The 19,618-nt window shown below is 46.6% G+C and overlaps 1 protein-coding gene and 1 long non-coding RNA gene across 3 annotated transcripts; one reads left to right on the top strand and one right to left on the bottom strand.

Annotated features, from left to right (window-relative positions):
- Nucleotides 1-5,224, top strand: LOC110437070. 2 transcript variants are annotated; one of them, XR_002455130.1, is made up of 3 exons: nt 1-185; nt 3,429-3,566; nt 4,667-5,224. It is a non-coding gene; the product is annotated as an uncharacterized LOC110437070 (long non-coding RNA). The 2 variants fall into 2 exon arrangements; XR_002455131.1 differs by lacking the exon at nt 1-185 and adding an exon at nt 2,090-3,201.
- LOC8057840 (auxin-responsive protein SAUR36) lies at nt 691-1,405 on the bottom strand. The gene has a single exon (XM_002444570.2). It carries the CDS (start codon nt 1,320-1,322, stop codon nt 885-887), a length of 438 nt encoding a protein of 145 aa, XP_002444615.1. The 5' UTR covers nt 1,323-1,405; the 3' UTR covers nt 691-884.

Below are 19,618 nucleotides of genomic sequence, written 5' to 3'. Positions count from 1 at the left end.
GCGTTGTACGCGGTGTTTGCGACGGCGCCGGCGCCGGCGCCCGGCGATTGGTGTCTGCGGGAAGGGGCGGGCGGATGGGGGAGGGGCGAAGAATCTTTGCGACTGTGCATACCGATGAGAGGGCGTCCCTCCTCCCTCTCCCTCCCTCCCTCCCTCCCTCCCTCCTTACTTCATTGTATTGAGTGGTACTATTCTCACATTTGCTTGGCTACTAGTATAGTCTCCGCATTGTCTCTTCTAGTACGATGAGCTGATAACTGCACACATGGGTGTAGTTGTTTAGAAATTAAGATTTAGTAAGATAAAGTCATATTAGGTATCCTCCATCAGTTATTTCTGATTCCGGTTTACTTTCTGAACATTCAGCAATTAGTTGAGTTTGGGTATGAACTAATTTCGCGTGTTAGGAATTGGGACCATATGTAGCACCAAACTGAATCAGCCAGTCTAACAGTTAGCATTTTCACGCGCTGGAGCTGAATCTGAACAAAATTTCTTCATTACAGATTAGAACTCTGCGCTCTGTAGTACCCCATGTAAATAGTTTGATTTACTGTTGCCATTATAAGTAGAGGGCTAACGAAAAAGGAAAGCTGCTATTCTAGAGTACTAGACCATTGCCAACTCAGATTTTACAGTGCAAACATCATAGTATTTTCTTTGGTAGGTTCTACATCAAACACTACTTTATTGTCTCAATGGCGATCTTGATTCCTTCTTTTCTAATCACAGTGTGATTGTCTTTACATGCTTCCATCTGTACATCCTCAGTGTACCATTGGAAAAACATCGCACAAAAACCGTGCTCCAAGGTACTTCTGGGAAAAAAAGATGGAAGGGAAAAAAGAGAGGAAACAAGCTCCAAGCTTTGGATATCTTCATCTTCAGGAGCTGCACACAGCAAATTGCTGGTTCACTCCATTGGGTGGTTGCACCATCCTGCTTGTGTGGTGGCAAGGCAACACTATGGAACTGAGGAGCGCCTTCTCAACATCTTCAGAGGTTTCTCTCCTTAGCAAACACATCACATACTCCATCACTGCTGTATCACAAGGCAGTGTGATCCTCCCATCACTTGTGAACCCAAACTCTTCTTGCGACAGCTTCAGGAGCTCTACAAAGACTGCCGTGTGGAGGTAAGAAAGGGGGATCTCAAACCGCTTCCCATCAGAAGAGTAGACGATGCAGTTGCCCTTCCCTGCAACTACGCTGCTGCAGGATGGGTTGATTTCCTTTTTCGCTGCTGTGACCCTTCTTCGCCCAACTGCACCCATTCCCTGCATCTTCTTTGACAATTGAGCTAGCTTCTTGGAGCTGATCATGTTGCTACCTGGCTTTGCCTAACAAGGAGATGAACTCCTGTATTTGAGATGAAATGATGAGAGACGATCTGAGTTGTGTGTGGTGATGGTTTGTGTCAGTGATCATGTATTTATAGGGCACATATGTGGTAGGATCTGTGAGGGTTTGCATCTTGGTCTCAGCTGTCACAAATGCCAAGCTGGCAAGGGACAAGCCCATGAGCTTCCTTGGTGAGATGTTCATATCAATCGTTAGGAGATTCAATGCATAGCAGCACAGGACCATTGTTTCTCACATGGTGGAGCCATCTTTACTGGCTTAGTATGTGATTGTTCCTGCCTACCAGGGTGGGCCTAATTTTGACTTAATGGTGTTAGGATTGTAGAGTGTTTTATGTATACATTAGTAAAGTCCTTTTCTATATGCACTCATGTACTCCTATATATTGCTCCCATGGGATTATTATTCAATACAAGAGCTGTTCATAACAAATGTTATAAAACGCTGGGTCCAGTTTTTCCAGTTTGCATTTCCTGAGATATTAAATGTGATAACAACTCGTTTTTTTAAAAAAAGTGATAACAACTTACGTTCCCTTGTATATAGGTTCAATTAATCCTATCCTATGTTGTTTGATGAGTATTACATTGCCAAATGTGGTAAATTTCTCTGCCATTTACATTTTATTTGCAGAAACTATTTCATGCTGCCTTTGCTGATTTTTCTCCTCTTTTTTCCAGCAACTGCAAGTTTGCAACATAATGGAAACAAGATAACAAGGTTGCAAATCAGCAAAAACACTACCTTGAATTTTTTTTACATCTATATAGAATTTTTACCAGCCAGTATTTAGCTATATAAACTTCTTGCTTAGAGCTCCTGCTTAGGCCCTGTTTGGGACGAAGGTGTGTATAAGTGGGCTGTGTATAAGCGGAATGCGGCTCTCTGCCCGCGATTTGCATTTTGGCCGCTCCCCGTTCATCAGCCCGCTTTTCACGTAGCTAGCGCGCGGCCATCCACCGCGCGTCAAACGCGGACCGTTCGGTGGGATTTTTTCGCGTTTTCCACTGAAATGTGCTGCTGATGCGGAACCAAACAGGGCCTAGCATATCTTTTGCTAATTTTCTGCCTATATGGCCAGTTTAAAACTGATGGCCTGTGGGTGAGGTTGGGGATAAGATATTGTAATAAGGTCCATGTGGTTTCAATAAATAAAATGGTTTATGACATTTGTGCAGTAGTTATTGATGTGTCTAGTTGGCAAGCTGCAAGGCCATGGATCTGTTAATGTAATGTTTGCTACAGTGAAGGCAATGCGATTATGAATCCAATATTTCTGGGCCAAATTTTGGTGCGCCGCGGTCCTTGCAGGGACCATAGTAGGGGCTTGGTAGTTGTATAGTTGAATCAGTATTCTGTTCTAGTGGCTCCGTGTTCAATATAATCATTCATCAATCATCTTGGTCCCAACTCTTTTGAACATAAGGGCATATTTATAAAAATAATTATGTTGACGACGACCACAGAAAAGGCTATCTAGGATGCTTCATGAGTCCTTCCTCAGCTGATGATGAGAGAGCTACAATGGTCAAGAGACATGAGGGAAACATGTAGGGTCCTGAGTTTCAAGAAGTAGCCTCCTTTGTTAGTTGTGTAAGGAGAACTGGAGATGTCAATAGGCTACATGCTTTTGGCAACATTAATTCAGTTAGGACGGTGCTGGATGGTTCAACTAACTTGCTCGACAATCTCTTATCTCCATTGTATGTTGTGTCCCTGTTAGTCAACAACATCTCACATGCCCTCAATTTCCTTTGTTTCTTCCTGCCATTCCTTGTAGGTCTCTTCAAGAAGACTGCAGTTATCTGAATAACATTTTGGCCATTTCTTTTCTAAATCGTATGTACTTTGACCAGTGTTGTATGATACTCCTTATGAGTTATGACAATATTTTTGCGTTGAAATAAGCTTATCTCACGTGCATACATAACTCCACTCCAGCTCTCAACTCATCTATGCCCTTTTTCTGATGTGAAAAAAGTATATTCTTCTTTTAGAGTTTTCAGATGATACTTTATAACATATTTTGATCCTGTAATGTATAATTCTTTTCTCCAACATTTCAGGAGTTTTTTCAGTAAATCTCAAGTGGAATAGTATTATCAAGGGATCAAGATGGTTACCTTCTCTGGATCATATGTTAGAATGGTCAGTACATGAACACAGGAAACCTACCAACTTACATGTTGGAATTGTATGCACAGGTAATGCACACATACATTGTAACTTGCATACAAATATTCATTTATACAATGTTGCGTTGGATTTTACTCTTTGTAATTGTGCAATAAGGCAACTAAGCCATTGGTATAGTCCTAGTCCAATACTATGTATTGTTATATCCATTAGGATGTAGTAACTTGAGTCAGGAAAAACAAGACTTGCTACTAGTTAACTCTGATTTACATTTATTATAGCAAATATAAATCTGGTTAGGACTTAGAATGATGCATCTTGGTTCAAATAACAACATATTTTTGGGTAGGACTTGTCTGGTTGATTTGAATAAATTGAGTCAAGAAAAAGGACTTCCACTAGATCTTTGGTTAACTGGAGTCAGTATTTATTTCAATGCAAGCTTGATTCCTCCTTTTCTAATCACGATGTAATTATTTTTACATTCCATTTGTACAACCACAGTATACCATAGAAAAACGTTACACAAAAACCGTGCTCCATGGTACAGCTGGGCAAAAAAGATGGAACGGGAGAAAATAAAAGGAGAGAAAACAAGTTCAAAGCCCTGGTGTCTTCATCTTCAGGAGCTAGACAGAGCAAATTGGTGGTTAAATCCACTGGATGGTTGCACCATTCTGCTTTGATGGTGGCAAGGCATCACTATGGAACTGAGTGCCTTCTCGACATCTTCGGAGGCTTCTCTCCTCAGCAAACACATCACATACTCCATGACGGCTGTATCACAAGGAAGTGTGATCCTCTCATCACTTGTGTACCCAAACTCTTCCTGTGACAGCTTGAGGAGCTCTGCAAAGACTCTTGTGTGGAGGTAAGTGAGGGGGATCTCAAACCGCTTCCCATCAGAAGAGTAGACAACGCAGTTGCCCTTCCCTGCAACTACGCTGCTGCAAGATGGATCCTTGTCGACTGTTGTGACCCTTCTTCGCGCAACCGCACCCATTCCCTGCCACTTCTTGGACAGTTGAGCTAGTTTCTTGGAGCTGATCATGGTGGTTACTTGCCTTTCTATCAAGGAAACAGACTCCTGTCTTTGCGATGAAATGGTCAGAATTAGTTCGATTTGTGTGTGGTGATGGTTTGTTTCACTGATCATGTATTTATACAGGTACATATGTGGTAGAACAGGGGAGGGTTTGCATCTTGGTCCCAGGGTCTCAGCTATCATAAATGGCAAGCTGGCAAGGGACAAACCCATGAGCTTCCCTGGTGAGATGTTCCTATCTATGGTTTGGAAATTCAATGCACTGGACCATAGTTTTGCACATGGTGGAGCCATCTTTCCTGGCTTGGTATGCGATCGCTTCAGCCTACTGGAGTGGGCCTAATTTTGACTCGATGGTACAAATTGTTGGGTCCAGTTTTCGTGGAAAGGTCTAGTTTTTCCATTTTGCCTTTTTTTTTTCTGAGATATAAACATGATTGCTGACTTACTCACCCCTGTTATACAGGGTCAGTTCACCCAATCCTGTGTTGTTTGATGAGGATTAAATATTAAAGATGTACATTCCTCTGCCCCTTGTGATTTTATTTGCAGATTATTTTGCATTTGCAGAATTCCATCTTGTCCCTTTTCCAGTGTGTTCAGTGCAACGGAAACAAGATAAAAATGGTTGCGAATTAGCCAACACATTTTCTTGAAAATTGTTCATATCTAATGTACAAATTGACTGGCCAGTTTGGCTACCTTGCTTCTAGTATACTCCCTCCATACCATAAATAAAAATCGTTTTGGAAAAGGTTTGGGTCAAACATTGGGAATATAAATCATGAATAACTTTTAAGTTGTTTAGTTTGAAAATGTGAAAATTATATGAATAGATTTCTTTTGAAAAATACTTCGTAAAAACATACATATACCACTTTTCGATAAAAATAAGAAATCAAAGTTAGGCTTTGGAGATCGTGTTGTTGTCCTAAACGACTTTCTTTATGGGTATGGAGGGAGTATAAAGTAAATGCGTAAAGCTCCTGATTAGAGGTTTAGACTAGAGTGTATCTTTTGCTTATTTGCTACTAGATGACCAGTTTAAGAATACAGGTCTATGTATAATTTTGGGAACCAAGGATAGTCAATAGTCATTATTTTGTTGAATAAATAAATATATAGAGGTGACAACAAATATGTCATGGTTTTAATAAAATAAAATAAAATAGTCCATGGCTTTTGCATAGTAGTTATTGATGTGCCTAGTTGGCAAGCAGCAAGAGTTAATTCAATGTTCTCTACAATGAAGACAGTGTGGTTATGAATCTGATGTTGCTGGGCCAAATGTAGGTGCACCGCGGTGCTTGCAGAGGCCATAGTAGGGACTTGGTAGTTGGATGATTGGATCTGTATTGTAGCAGTGGCTCCGCGTTGAATTTAAGCACTTGGCAATAATTTTAGTCCCAAAGCTTGTTAACATAAGGGCAGATTTATGATAGGAATCACTTGGAGAGAGACCATATAAAAGATTATGTACTCCCTCCATACTGAAAAACTTGACGTTTAGGACATGATTGTGGTAACCAAGGAGTGATTAATTGAAGGTTAGTTTTCCATGTCTGCTCCTAATAAATACGGTTACGGGTGTTCATGTACAAGAAAGTAAATCGTCCCAACTGGCTATTGCATGGGGTTTTGAGAGTTTCGAGCTGAGTTCGAACCCCAGTGGCTGCGTCAAAAATGCTAGCCTCGACACCACAGCGACAAGTTTTACGAAAACTATCAATGGACCTAGAACGACTGGTTTTTCAGTATGGAGGGAGTATGATGTTTCGTGAGTCCTTCCTCAGCTGATGGCACAAGAGCCGTACATTGGCCGAGAGACATGAGGGAAGCATGTAGGGTCCTGAGTTTTAAGAAGTAGCTTCCTTTGTTAGTTGTGGAAGGAGACCGGACATGTCGACAGGCTACAATCCTTTTGCCAACATTAATTTCAGTTAGGACAGTGCTTGTTGGCTGAAACAACTTGCTCGGCAATTTCTTATCGGCATTGTGCATTGTACTCCAGCAAATTAGTCACCAGCATCTCTAGTGTCCCATTTCTTCGTTCCTTTGGGCCATTCCTAATAGCTCTCTACAACTACATTAACGCTGCAGCTATGAGAGCTGTCTGAATTCATTTGGTCGAGTTCTTTTAGAAATTGCCATACTATCACCTATGTTTTGTATGGAGAACCTTAGAAACATATTTTTACGTTGAAATAAGATTACCTCATTGTCAAGGTCCTCAAGACCTAGGGTAGGAGGACCGCGGCTACGGAGTTCGTAGCCTCTGTCCGTCGATGAACTCCGCACGCTCGGCCAAGGATGTCGTCGATGAACTCCGCACGCTCGGCCAAGGACTGTGCCACAGCCGGCACCCTGGTTGCCCCCTGTTCGTAGGAGCGCAGGGAGGGCGGGTCGCGCCCGTACACAACGCGGAACGGCGTCTCCCGCAGCGACGACTGAAAGGCGGTGTTGAAGACATATTCCGCCCATGGCAGCCAGCGCAGCCAGTCGCGTGGCCGGTCACCTGTCAAACAGCGAAGGTACATCACAATGACCTTGTTAGCGGACTCCGACTGCCCGTCGGACTGTGGGTGGAACGCCGAAGACATCTGCAGCTTTGTGCCGCTCAAACGCAGCAGCTCCCTCCAGAAGTTGGAGGTGAACACCGGGTCACGGTCGGAGACGATGGACTGCGGAATGCCGTGCAGCCGCACGATGTCGGTGAAGAAAGCTTGGGCCACCGTCTCGGCCGAGTACGGGTGCGCCAGGGGCAGGAAGTGGGCGTACTTGCTGAAGCGGTCGACGACCGTCAAGATGACGGACTTGCCCTTGACACGCGGCAGCGCCTCGACGAAGTCCATGGCGATGTCTGTCCAAACACCTTGCGGAACAGGAAGGGGCAACAGCAGGCCAGCAGGGTGCAGCTGCTCTGGCTTGTTGCGCTGGCACACTGCACACGCGCGGACGAAGTCCTGCACCACACGTTTCATGTGAGGAAAATGAAAATCACGACGGAGACGATGCAGGGTGCGCTGAATGCCTTCATGGCCTTCTTCGTGGACAGCCAGCAAGATTTCCTGCAGCAACGGGGAGCCCGGTGGTAGGTACAGACGGCCCCTGTAGTGAACCATGCCGTCCGTCACGGACCAAGGGAAGGCCCGGGCGCCGCTCCTGATGTCGTCCAGCAGAGCCGCAAGGGCTGGGTCGGTGGTGTGAGCTTGGCGAAGACGCTCGATGAAGTCGAAGCGTGGTCCGGACAGCACCAAGACCACGCCCTCCTCCGGGGTGTCGCGGCGGGAGAGGGCATCCGCCACGGCGTTGGTGTGTCCCGGCTTGTACTCCACGGCGAAGTCGAAGCCGAGGAGCTTGCCCACCCAATGGTGCTGCGGTATGGTGGACAGCCGCTGATCCAGCAGGTACTTGAGGCTGTAGTGGTCAGTCTTGACCAAAAAACGACGCCCCCAGAGGTACGGCCTCCAGTGGCGGACGGCCTGGACAAGCCCAATCAACTCACGCTCGTAGGCGGCGAGAGCGCGATGCCGGGGAGCCACGGGCCGGCTGAAGAAGGCTACCGGGTGGCTGTCCTGGACCAGCACCGCCCCGAAGCCATGAGACGAAGCGTCGCACTCGACGACGAACATCTTGGAGAAGTCCGGCATGGCGAGGACCGGAGCCGTGGTGACCGCCTCCTTGAGGGCGGCAAACGCAGCAGCCGCATCTGCTGTCCAGGAGAAGCCGTCCTTCCGGAGAAGAGCGGTGAGTGGCGCGGCGATGGAGCCGTAGTGGTGGACGAACTTCCGGTAATACCCGGCCAGGCCGAGGAATCCTCGTATCGCGCGGGCTGAACGGGGCAGCGGCCAGTCGCGCACTGCCTGCACCTTGGCTGGGTCCATGGCGACGCCCGCCGCGGACACGACGTGGCCGAGGTATGCGACGGAGGAGGCAGCGAAGGCGCACTTGGATCGCTTGACGAAGAGCTGGTGCTGCTGGAGCGCCCCGAAGACGGCGCGCAGGTGACGCAGATGGTCTGCCCATGTATGGCTGTAAATCAAAATGTCGTCAAAAAATACCAGCACAAAACGGCGAAGGAACGGCCGCAGGACATCGTTCATCAGGGCCTGGAACGTGGCAGGAGCGTTGCAAAGCCCAAACGCCATGACCAGGAACTCGTAGAGGCCGTCATGGGTGCGGAACGCCGTCTTGTGGATGTCGCTCGGCCGCATGCGGACCTGATGGTACCCTGAGCGTAGGTCGAGCTTGGTGAAGAAACACGCTCCATGGAGCTCGTCCAAGAGCTCATCGACGACGGGGATCGGGAAGGCGTCCTTGACCGTGAGCGCATTGAGCGCCCTGTAGTCCACGCAGAAGCGCCACGATCCGTCCGGTTTCTTGACGAGGTGGACCGGGGACGAGAACGCGGAGTCGCTGCGCCGGACGATGCCTTGCTCGATCATGGCCGCGCATTGCCGCTCCAGCTCATCTTTGTGCGCCGCCGGGTAGCGGTACGGTCGGACGGCCACCGGTAACGCGCCCTCCTTGAGCACGATGCTGTGATCGCGAGAACGCTGCGGAGGCAATCCGACGGGCTCGGCGAAGAGGCCCCCGAACGCGGACAGCAGCTCGTCCAGTAGGGCTGCTGGGGACGTGATGGCGGCGATGCGCGTGGCCTGGGGTGCAGAGATGTCCGCCCAGCACACGGGGCGGCCATGGCGTGTGAAGGCCACGGTGCGGGTGGCGAAATCCCAGACCATCTTCCCCAAGGTGACCATCCACTGGGTGCCGAGGACGACGTCGTAGCCGGCGAGCGGCATGACGTATAGGTCGACACAGAAGTCCTCGTCGTTGATGGCCAGCGGCGCCTGGCGGAGGACGCCAGGGCACGAGATGCGCTCCCCGTTGGCCACCATAGCCGAGAGGCGGGAGCCGGAGTCGATGGTGAGGCCGGTTGACGCAGCAGCCGCCTCCGCGATGAAGTTGTGCGTGGACCCCGTATCCAGGAGGGCCGTGAATGACGCAGCCCCAATGGTGACGCGCACCTGCATGGAGTCACAGACAGGCATACCGGTGACGGCCCGGAGGAAGAACACCGGTGCATCCTGCTCAGCCGGCGCGTCCTGGTCTACTGGGGCGCCCTCCTCGATCTCCATGCTGCCGAGGTAGAAGAGCCGGCGACAAACGCGGTTGTGGCCTCTGGAGTAGGGTTCGTTGCAGTTGTAGCAGAGGCCGAGCCGTCGACGTTCCGCCTGCTCCTCGGTGGAAAGCCGCTTCGCCTGGGCGCCCGCGCCACGCGCTGGCGGGGGAGCAGGGAGGGCCGGCGCAGGGGCCGGGGGAGCCGGGGCTGGCAACGCCAACAGCGACTGGGGCGCCGGCAGGGCTGGTCGCGGGGCCGGAGCTGGGAGGGGAGCGCGGTGGGCAGCCCTGGGCGGGGGCTGGTTGAGGCGGTCCAGCTCCATCAACTCCACTTGGCGTGCCAAGCTCATCGCGGCGTTGAGCGTCTCGGGGTTGTGGAGACGCACGGCGTGGCTCAACGGCGGTAGGAGGCCCCCGGTGAAGAGCTGCACACGTTGGGCCTCATCCATGCGGCCAGCGCGGGGGAGAAGCTCCTGGAAACGGTTGGCATAATCCTCGACGGAGCCCGTGCGGCGGCATTCTGTGAGCTCGAAGAAGGGCGCCGAGCGGAGGGCTGGACCGAATCGCAAGTTGAGGAGGTCCTTGAACCGGCCCCAAGGCGGCGTGCCTTCATCCTCCTGCAGCTGGATGAACCAGAGGTGGGCAACACCCTCCAGCTGGTAGGAGGCCATCCAAACGCGTTCCTCCGGCATAGTGCGCTGCTGCCGGAAGTAGGACTCGCACTTGTTGATGAAGAGCATGGGGTCCGACTTGCCGTCAAAGCGAGGAAAGTCGAGCTTCTGGAACTTGGGGGGTCTGTCGAGATCCCTCTGCCCGTCGGTGCGGCCACCACCGCCGGTCTCCGAAAAGGACGACCTGTCCTTCAGGCCCTCCATCTCGGCCTTCATCGCGGACATGTCGGAGGTGAGGGTGTTCAGCTTCTCCATGAGGTCGGCGAGGGTGGGCTGATCAGCCATGGGTGACGGCTGGGAGGTGGAGGGGGGCGAGGAAGGGTGGCTGGGAGGTGCTGTGGAAGCGGATCGGGAGACTCTGGATACCAGGTTGTCAAGGTCCTCAAGACCTAGGGTAGGAGGACCGCGGCTACGGAGTTCGTAGCCTCTGTCCGTGGCTGCTGGTCGGGTTATGCCCCCAGACCAAGAACACGTCGACGGGTTATGCCCCCTGCCGCCGGCTTAGGAGAAGAGGTAGGATAGATTGATATTTCTTTGATAATTCTCAAGGTCTGATTACACAGGCTTATATAGCCTTTAGTCCCAGCAAACCTTCCTAAACTTTAGGACTAAGAAAGGAAAGCAACCAACTAAGAAAGGGAAACAACCAACTAAATCTTTTATTCCCTATAATCCTAGCCACCTAGCCTGTTTCCCTGTTGACCCAGGCGCTCAGCGCGTTCTGCTGCGCGACGGACGTCGCGCGCCCTGCGGCAGCGCGAGTATGCGCGCCCGTACATGACACTCATGTGCATATCTGACTCCACTCCAGGTGTTAATCACATTCTGGCATTCTGCTGAGCGCATTTCAGGCTTTCAACAGATCCATACCATTCTCTGAAGAAAAGATACAGACATCGCCATGGTCAAGTTTATTACTTTCGTAGGTGAGTATGTGGGCTTTGCTTCATTTATTTTGTCTGCGTCCTTTTCTTCATGATGTTACTGTAGTGGACCTTATGTATCCTTGCATCTTCCACAAAATCAGATGAGTTTTGTGTGTTCCAGAAATAAAGAGAACAATCTGGGATGCAAGTGGGTTGGCCCGTGAACTAGCATATAGGCTTAGTTTTGTGGCTTGTCGCGGGCAACCTGCTGAATTAAGCCTGTATGCAGGTTCGTAGGCCAAGTGGCCAACCTACTTGTATCTCCCTAGGAACAATTAGGCCTATTCTGCCTGGAGAGTCTTCAGGCCATAACTGAAAACAAATCTTAACTATGTAATTGGGCTTCGTTTATCTAACATTTCAGGTGTTATTTTTCATGAGTCGGAAGTGGAATAGCATGGTGTGATGATCAGGATGGCCAGCTGTTCTGGAGCATATGTTACAAAGGTCAGTACGAGAACACAGGAAACCTGCCAACTTTACAAAGGTCAGTAATTTTTTTTTAGCATTGTTCATGGTTAGGAGTTGGGACCATATCTCAATGCACAGGTATTGCATCCATGTATGTGTGGTAACTTGCGTGCAATCTTCTTTTACGATAATGCGATGCGGTTGGTTTCACCTTTTCATTTTACTCTGTAACTGTTACTGTGCAGGAAGCATGTTTCGTTGGACAGGGTTTGCTCCTTCCAACGTTGCTCTGATGAAAGAGATTGAGGTATGGGCCAGGCTAAATAAAGTACTACTCCTGGCCTTGAAGAGTTCGGTCCAGCTGTTTGCTGTCGAGCTGGGCTAACAAGGCCGCAAGTAATCTACGGCCCAGCCTGTCTTGTTGATCTGCTCAAGTCAAACTACTAGGGAACAGGCCGTGATCCGTGAATCCGTCGTCACCGCAGTCAGGCACCATACTACTCGTTTAGTTCCAAAATATTTTGGGAAATCGACACTGTAGCATTTTTGTTTGTTTTTAATAAATATTGTCCAATCATGGACTAACTAAGCTCAAAAGATTTGTCTCGTCAATTCCGACCAAACTGTGTAATTAATTTTTATTTTTGTCTATATTTAATACTCCATGCATACATCTAAAGATTCGATGTGACGGAGAATCTGAAAAATTTTGCACAATTTTTTGGGAACTAAACAAGGCCCTAGATAAGGGCATGTACAGTCCACACTCCACGGATAGAGGTTATAGATTCTTGAAATCTGAAGTTCTGAACACATACAACGTACAGCTCGTACAATGGATGCATGCAAATAGCTGTGATCAATGGTGAGTGCTATTTCAATATACCAATAAGTTGCTATTTGACACAAAATAGATCAAACACAAATTACATGAAGGTACAATATTTTTTAGAACTATCAATATGAATAATATATTATATAAACCTTACCAACTAGGCAACTACGATCAGTTCGCGGGTTCGGTGGGGGTGATGCTGAATATATCCGGCTTCCATGTTTGACTGTTACCATCTCCATGTTTGAATAGTATTCCCTCCATCTCAAATTATAAGTAATTCCAATAATTTTGAAAAGTCAAAACATCTCAAATTTGATTAAAATTATAGAAAAAATATAATTAATGAAGAATCTAATGATATTTAATTGGTATTATAAATGTTATTATCCTATCATATAAATTTGGTTAAACTTGAGGTACTTTAACTCTTCAAAATTCTTAGAATGACTTACAATTTGGGATGGAGGGAGTATATATCTCTCGGGTCTTCTTGTGTCCTTTTTTTTTGCCTCAAAACTAGAAAATTTTTGCATGAGGCCATCAAATTTCTTCAAAGAATAATCGCTATCCGCCTATATGGCTGAAAATACTCTTCGCTGATTTATTATGAGAGAAAAAACTGCTAAATGGATGGTAGATTCAGCAGTTAGCGTAGTCACTGCTGACTATTATGCTCTGAACTCAGCATGACGCAAAAGTGTTTTTTCGCAGCATAAGGATTTGTTCAACCAGATGCTTGAACTTTATTGTTTTTTCTCGATCACAGCAAAAGATTTGCACGTCTTTGTATTAAGCTAGAGAACAAGTTTGACACAATACGTCTTCGGAAAACCTAGGGGGTCAGCAAAGATTTACCTGAACTGGATTGTGAAGTAGCTGTTCATTAGAGCGAGCAATGCTCGAAAGAACTAGATTGTGAAGTAGTTGTTCATTAGAGTGAGCAATGCTCGAAAGTTACAATGCAGGGGACATTGGGCAGCTGGGCCACTGATGTTTGCAAGACTAACCTATCTACAAGACTCTCTCTTGTGCTCAACCTAATAGACAAGAATTGGCAGCCTGTAGATACACAAAGAGGCGTGGAGTCTCGCCTTATGGATAGCTTCCCCACAAACTGGGCCAAACAATTGACTAGGGGTAGAGTGGTGGTCTATGACGGGAGCGCTGTAAGAGGTGCCCAAGAAGGCTTTCAGGTCACTGCTGCCGCTGCTGCTGAACTGGAGAAGTTTGGAAAGAGAGAAATGCGACAAGTTTGGACCGAAAGGAGCTCTCGATGCAAGCACTTTTTAGCAAAGTCAAGGAGGAGGCAAGGATTTGGTCCTTCTTAAGCCTTGTTTGGATGTTACATGTGTCTATATCAAACCATAAGTGTTGGAGTGGAACTTAGTTTAAATCCACTCTAATTCACTTCAACACATATGGATTGAGAGAAGTACATGTACATCTAAACAAGCCCTTAGAGCAACATCAATGTATATTGCTCAACCAGTCCATAGGATGGTGGCTGTAGTTATGTTACACGCCACAATGTATATTGATCAACCGGTCAATAGTGATGGGTCCCTGGTGAAATAAAAGAAATCTTGTTCTTCAACCTCCCTCATCCCTTCGCGCGAGGGGCTGGAACTGGAAGCTTCGTTCCACCGCCGCCTCCTCCGTCTCCCTCCCTGATCTCACTGCATCCAACAAATCTAACCATGTCGTTCCGTGTCTACCTCCTCAAGTATTGCTTCTACTAGGATCTGCATCTTCCACTATCGTCTGATGAGTACTGGGATGGAGAGCCTTGATTCAGGAAGTTTGAAAAAAAAACCGGTGGGGGGGCATTCCATTGGAAGATTGTGTTCTAGAGTGGATCTCAGGTGCTGAGAATTGAACAGGAAGCTTCAAGTTTGAGTTCGTAGAGGCAGCAAGCAGACAAGTGAAGATGAGACCAACACCCTCTAGTTTTGTCGAGGAGCAAGCAAGCACATGAGGCCAATAGCTAGCTTCCTGAGCCAACGACTCCTTGTTTGTTTAATACGCTGTGCAGATGAATAGTTAAAAATAATGTTTTTATTATGTGACGGGCTGGCCATAACACAATGGGTAACTTTTATTATTTCTTTGCTATGGACTGCTATAATGTATTAGCTACCTGATACCTATTTTTTATTCCCTATGGACTACTTCCTCTAAACATTGTGGTTGCCCTTAGCTGGGGCAAAACACCTGACCGCTCTCCTGCCAGGACTACTACAGAAGAGACCTTTAGACGATTGACAAAATCACCAATAGCTTCGGCAGTTTTGGTCCCCGAGACTAAAGACTCCTTTAGTCCCGGCCCGTAACATGGCTACTGCTTAGAGATGTCGGGGCAGGGACCCTTTAGTCTTGGCTCGTGCGCCAGGACTAAAGTGGGGCCTTTAGTCCTAGAAGTGTAGCCCGGATTCGAGATCCAGGGCTAAAGCCCCTTCCCAGCCGGGACTAAAGACCGATCGTGTAGCAGGGTAGGGTCCTTTTTGGCCGGACCGATCGTGTAGCAGGGTAGGGTCCTTTTTGGCCGGCGTTGATGTGTAGTCTGTATAGCTTTTTGCTTTGTTTTCTCCCTGTAAGCAGCAGCAGTCTTCCCTGTAGTCAGTCTGCGCCCGCTCTTTTTTTAAGAGACGCTTTACGAATAAACCCCATCCGCTGAGCTCAAGTTACAATCATTTGACTATTTTGGTGCAGGTAATGCCTACTATTTCACATACTCCCTAGTAGCTTGTGGCTTATGTGCACATTTAAGATGTGAGAGTTAGCTAGTATAATGGCAAAACTTCATTTTGCATTTGTGCTACTTGAGGCGGCAGAAACACATTTTCCTGTTTCCTGTGTTAGTCCTAGTTTGTCTGATGCCATGTGCAGGTCAAGTTATGTGTTTCTTCTATTAAAAGCTATCATTATTGGAAAACTATCATTATTCCAACCTATTTACAAAAAGAGTTCTCTTTTAGATCATTTTGTTGGAGAAAATAAAAAATGGGTATTGAACTCTTTGGTTGTAGTGCTACCTAAACATCTAATAGGTCTTATATTTTAGGCGCCGTTGTTGGACACAATTGTTCTATGTGCTATCAGGGCACAAGAAAGTACCGCAATTTTTTTCCCTTAAGGGTAGTTGCCCCAAGCACACTCATTATTGGACTCGCATTGAGAAATATATATGCACATATCTCAATGTGAATCCAATAGCGCAGTGAGTAGGAGCACATGACCTTAGGGCAGTCCCAATGGGATATTAATTGTAGTTTCTATCTATCTTAATTAAGCTGACAGCTCATTATTTTGCTGACATGGCAGTTGTATTAATGAAGAAAGAGAGTAGAAAATAGAGAAACCGTTTCTACATGAAGAAACGAAGTCTTCGCTGTGACCGAGACATGAAGAAACGGGATAAACCGCGTTGGGGAGACACTAGTAGTTTCTACCAGCCTGGCTACGGATCCATTGCGTCACCTATCTGCCTGCACGCTCCCACCGACAGCTGCAGATATCCTTCCCGCGCTCCTGCACCCGTAGATCCCCTTTCTAAATTCTCCGTCTCCAAGCCACAGTTCACCGGAGCCAGTAGAGATGCGCCCCAAATTTTCAAGATCCGCTTCCTCTAATTCATCACAAATATTTGGTCTGAGTTTCAGGCAAGGCACTAGTGCTCCCACCGCCCTTGCAACTGCACCATCTTCTTCTGTCGCTGGTGCTCCGGCTATTATTTCTGCTGGAGCATCTGCACCTGCAAGTGCTCACGTCGCTGGTTGCAAGTGCAGCATCTAAAAGAGAATAGTCTACTATAATTTGGTCTTGTAATCGGCATCGTTTGTACTTTGCAGTAGTATACAGTCTATCATTTGGTTTTGAAAATAATAATCTGAAAATATAATCAATATTATTTGCACTAGTAAATAATACTCTGCTAGTTTGGTGTACTAGTCTGTCAATTGCATCTGAAAACAAGAGTATGAGAGAATAATTTGGTTTGTTAATCGATATTCGGCAACTACATCATGGTTTTCCTCGCCAAAAAAAAACTACATTATGGTTTAAGATAGAACTGTCCACAGTTGCTTGCTTTGTTCTCAGGGAGATATTCTTAGTGACTGTGCCTATTTCTGGATAATTATGGATGTGTTTGATGCAGAAAATGCCGATTAGGCTATATGGCTGCTGGCCACAGGTGATCCACTTCTTTTTTATGTTGCATTTACGTAATCTTTTGTATAGAAACTGCTATAGAAATTATGGATTGGGAAGTATAGTTTCTAGTGAACATTAATTATTGTCTTTTTTTCTTGGAAACTACATCAAGAAACTATCCATTGGGACTGCCCTTAAGCGCACATTTAACTTTCTCGAGACCACCATGGATGCCATCCAACGCGTCGCTAACTTCATTATTCCAAGGCCATTTGTTAATGTCGGTCACGTCTTGCGAGCTCTGACGATAATGGTGGTGGCCTTCACAAAGGCATCACGATTCTATCCTACGAAGGTGGAAGACCTCATTATGCAGCACTGGAACTCTGCGCTAACCTTTCCACAAGCTAGTTGTCAATTGGATGGGAAAAAGTTAAATATGCCCTTAAGGGCATATGCTTCTACATACTACGTGTTGTATCCGTCGGAGTCAGCAAGGCGGAACACGATCGCCACCGAGATTAGCTCCCGGGCCGTCGATGAGCTTCGTGTAGGAGTCAGCGAGGCAGAACACGATCACCACCAAGATTAGCTCCCGGGCCTGTTCTAGAAGATGAACTAGTTGCCGAAGTAGTTAGTGAACCCGTTGATGTAGAGGTTGCCCTAGTGAACTGCAGCATTCACTATACCTCAGGGCTAAAGTTTAGCCCTATCACATTGGATGCTTGATGCTAATTAGGAGTATTTAAACGTATACTAATGACAAAACTAATTGCATAACCTCTTGGCTAATTCGCAGATGAATCTATTACGACTAATTAGTCCATGATTAGCCTATGTGATGCTACATAAATATATGCTACTCATAGATTAATTAGACTTAATAAATTCGTGTCACGAATTAGCTATAAGCTTATGCAATTAGTTTTATAGTTACCAGGCCCGTATATTGGCTAGCGCAAGTGGCGCGACCGCACCAAGCTCTCAAAAATTAAGGGCCCCCCTAATCAATATTTAGTCATTAAGTCTAGTTAGTTTAAGTTTAGTTAGCCTAAGTGTTAGTTGCTTATTTAGTTTTTTGACACAACTCACAAGAATCTGTGTAAATATTTACCAATCACTTTTGAAGAGATTTGATCGTTTCTATTACTATTAGCGAGCAGTATCGAACAAGGTGATATAAATATTGTGGCAAAGCTGTGGATCATGACAATAAAAAAAGCGTGGGCATACACAAACTGACAAACATACTTATTATAGTTATTATTATTAAAAATTGTAACCATTAGATAATGAAACCTAATTCAACTATTTTATTTGTCGAGATATGTGGCTCTATTTTATGTTTTGCTCCACGGCCACAAAATTCTAGGTACGGACTAATAGTTACTTATGCTTAGTCCTTCTAATTAACATCTAAATATCCGATGTGACGGGGCTAAACTTTAGTCCTTAGAATCCCAATACCCTTAGTGACTACTCTCTCGTTTTCCTCTATCCACATCAGTGGCAGTCTAGTCAGCCAGCGAAATGGCTGCTGCGAGATTCAGTGAAGTACTGAAGCTCACTCTCATCAATTTGGGGCAGCAAATAGATTAAGCTATTGCACACGACTGCCACTTTTTATGCATGGTTCATGTCCAGAAGAAATATGGTAGCTCTTTTTTGTGAATGGCACAAGAAGGTATCCCATATGTGCCTCTCTTTTCACCGGGACGCCTAAGAGTTGAGCACCCCGCCGTCGTAGTAGACGTCTAGACGACGCGGATGCCGTGACATCATCTACACTTACACAAAAACATCCCTTCAGCACGCCGGGCAATGCCTGCATATGATCTGGATGGTGGTTGTGGCATTTGCTCCTCAAAACCAACAAATTAGCAATATGGGCGTGTTTGGTTGCCAGCCCAAACACGCCACGCCTAACTGTGGCTGCCATAGTGAAAAGGTTATTGTTTGGTTCTCATTTATATTTTGGCTGCCACAGCTTTCTATCTTGTCGTTTTGCTCCCCGTGCTTGTCATCTAGTGTGTGGCAGAGTGTGGTGGAGCTTTTGGCCGCCGCGGCTGTGGTGAATGTAATTGTGGCGTGACCAACACTGGCCTGAAACCAAACAACCTCTATATAGCACTGGCGGACACAGTACGTGGACATGGGTGTACAGATGTACACCCAATATTTTTGAGAAAAAAATAACAGGTCTTATGAATATACATGTATAATACGTATTTGATACAAATAAGAGTTAAAAAGCCATGTCTTTTTTCCTCCCGTGCACAATCTAGCTGGGTCGGCCTGCTAAGCCCAAAAAGAGAGCTTCACGGAGGGGAATCAGAGGGCAGAGACTAATAAGCACTGCCTCCGTCCGTCCAGTTCGTCGCCCTGTCTGCCAATTCGTAAAGAAAATCCCCTTCTGCGTCTACGTGCCTCCGGCCGCCGTGGCGCCGCCTAGGGCTAGGGAAGACTAAATAGAGTTGTGCCTCTGTGTGTGCCGCCACCGGCATCCAGTCTGTGTGTGCCGTTGTGGCGCTGCCTATCGCACCACCAGTTTCCGGTCGTCGTTGTGCCGCGGCGCCGGAGCAAGCAGCAACAGTTCAAACAGCAAGTTCAATACTACCACAGGTTAATGTTCTAGATATCTAGCTCTCAGTCGACAGTAATAGTTAAACAATGATCTGCTGATTTGTTTGTCAACATTCAGTCCTAAAGATTCATTAGCTTCTTTTGACAATGACAGCTTAGTAAAACTCGCAAAGATTTATCCCAAGTACTTCCCAAGCACTGACTTGAGGCGTCTAACGTATCAGTTTGATAGGTTTATTATTGATATGCGTGGCGATGAAAGATTTAGCAATGTCAAAAGTATTGCCGACCTTTCAGTTTTGCTTGTTGCAACAAATAAGCATGTCTTACACTCGTATGTCTACAAGCTTCTAAAATTAATCCTATTGCTACC

The sequence above is a fragment of the Sorghum bicolor genome, chromosome 7, assembly GCF_000003195.3.
Source record: "Sorghum bicolor cultivar BTx623 chromosome 7, Sorghum_bicolor_NCBIv3, whole genome shotgun sequence".
Taxonomy (NCBI): domain Eukaryota; kingdom Viridiplantae; phylum Streptophyta; class Magnoliopsida; order Poales; family Poaceae; genus Sorghum; species Sorghum bicolor.
The sequence above is the reverse complement of the archived record's forward strand: the minus strand, read 5'-3'. Positions and strand labels throughout refer to the sequence as shown.

Bases quoted from the DNA above. Each gene is read 5' to 3' on its own strand.
- LOC8057840 (XM_002444570.2), bottom strand. From the start codon at position 1,322: ATGATCAGCTCCAAGAAGCTAGCTCAATTGTCAAAGAAGATGCAGGGA.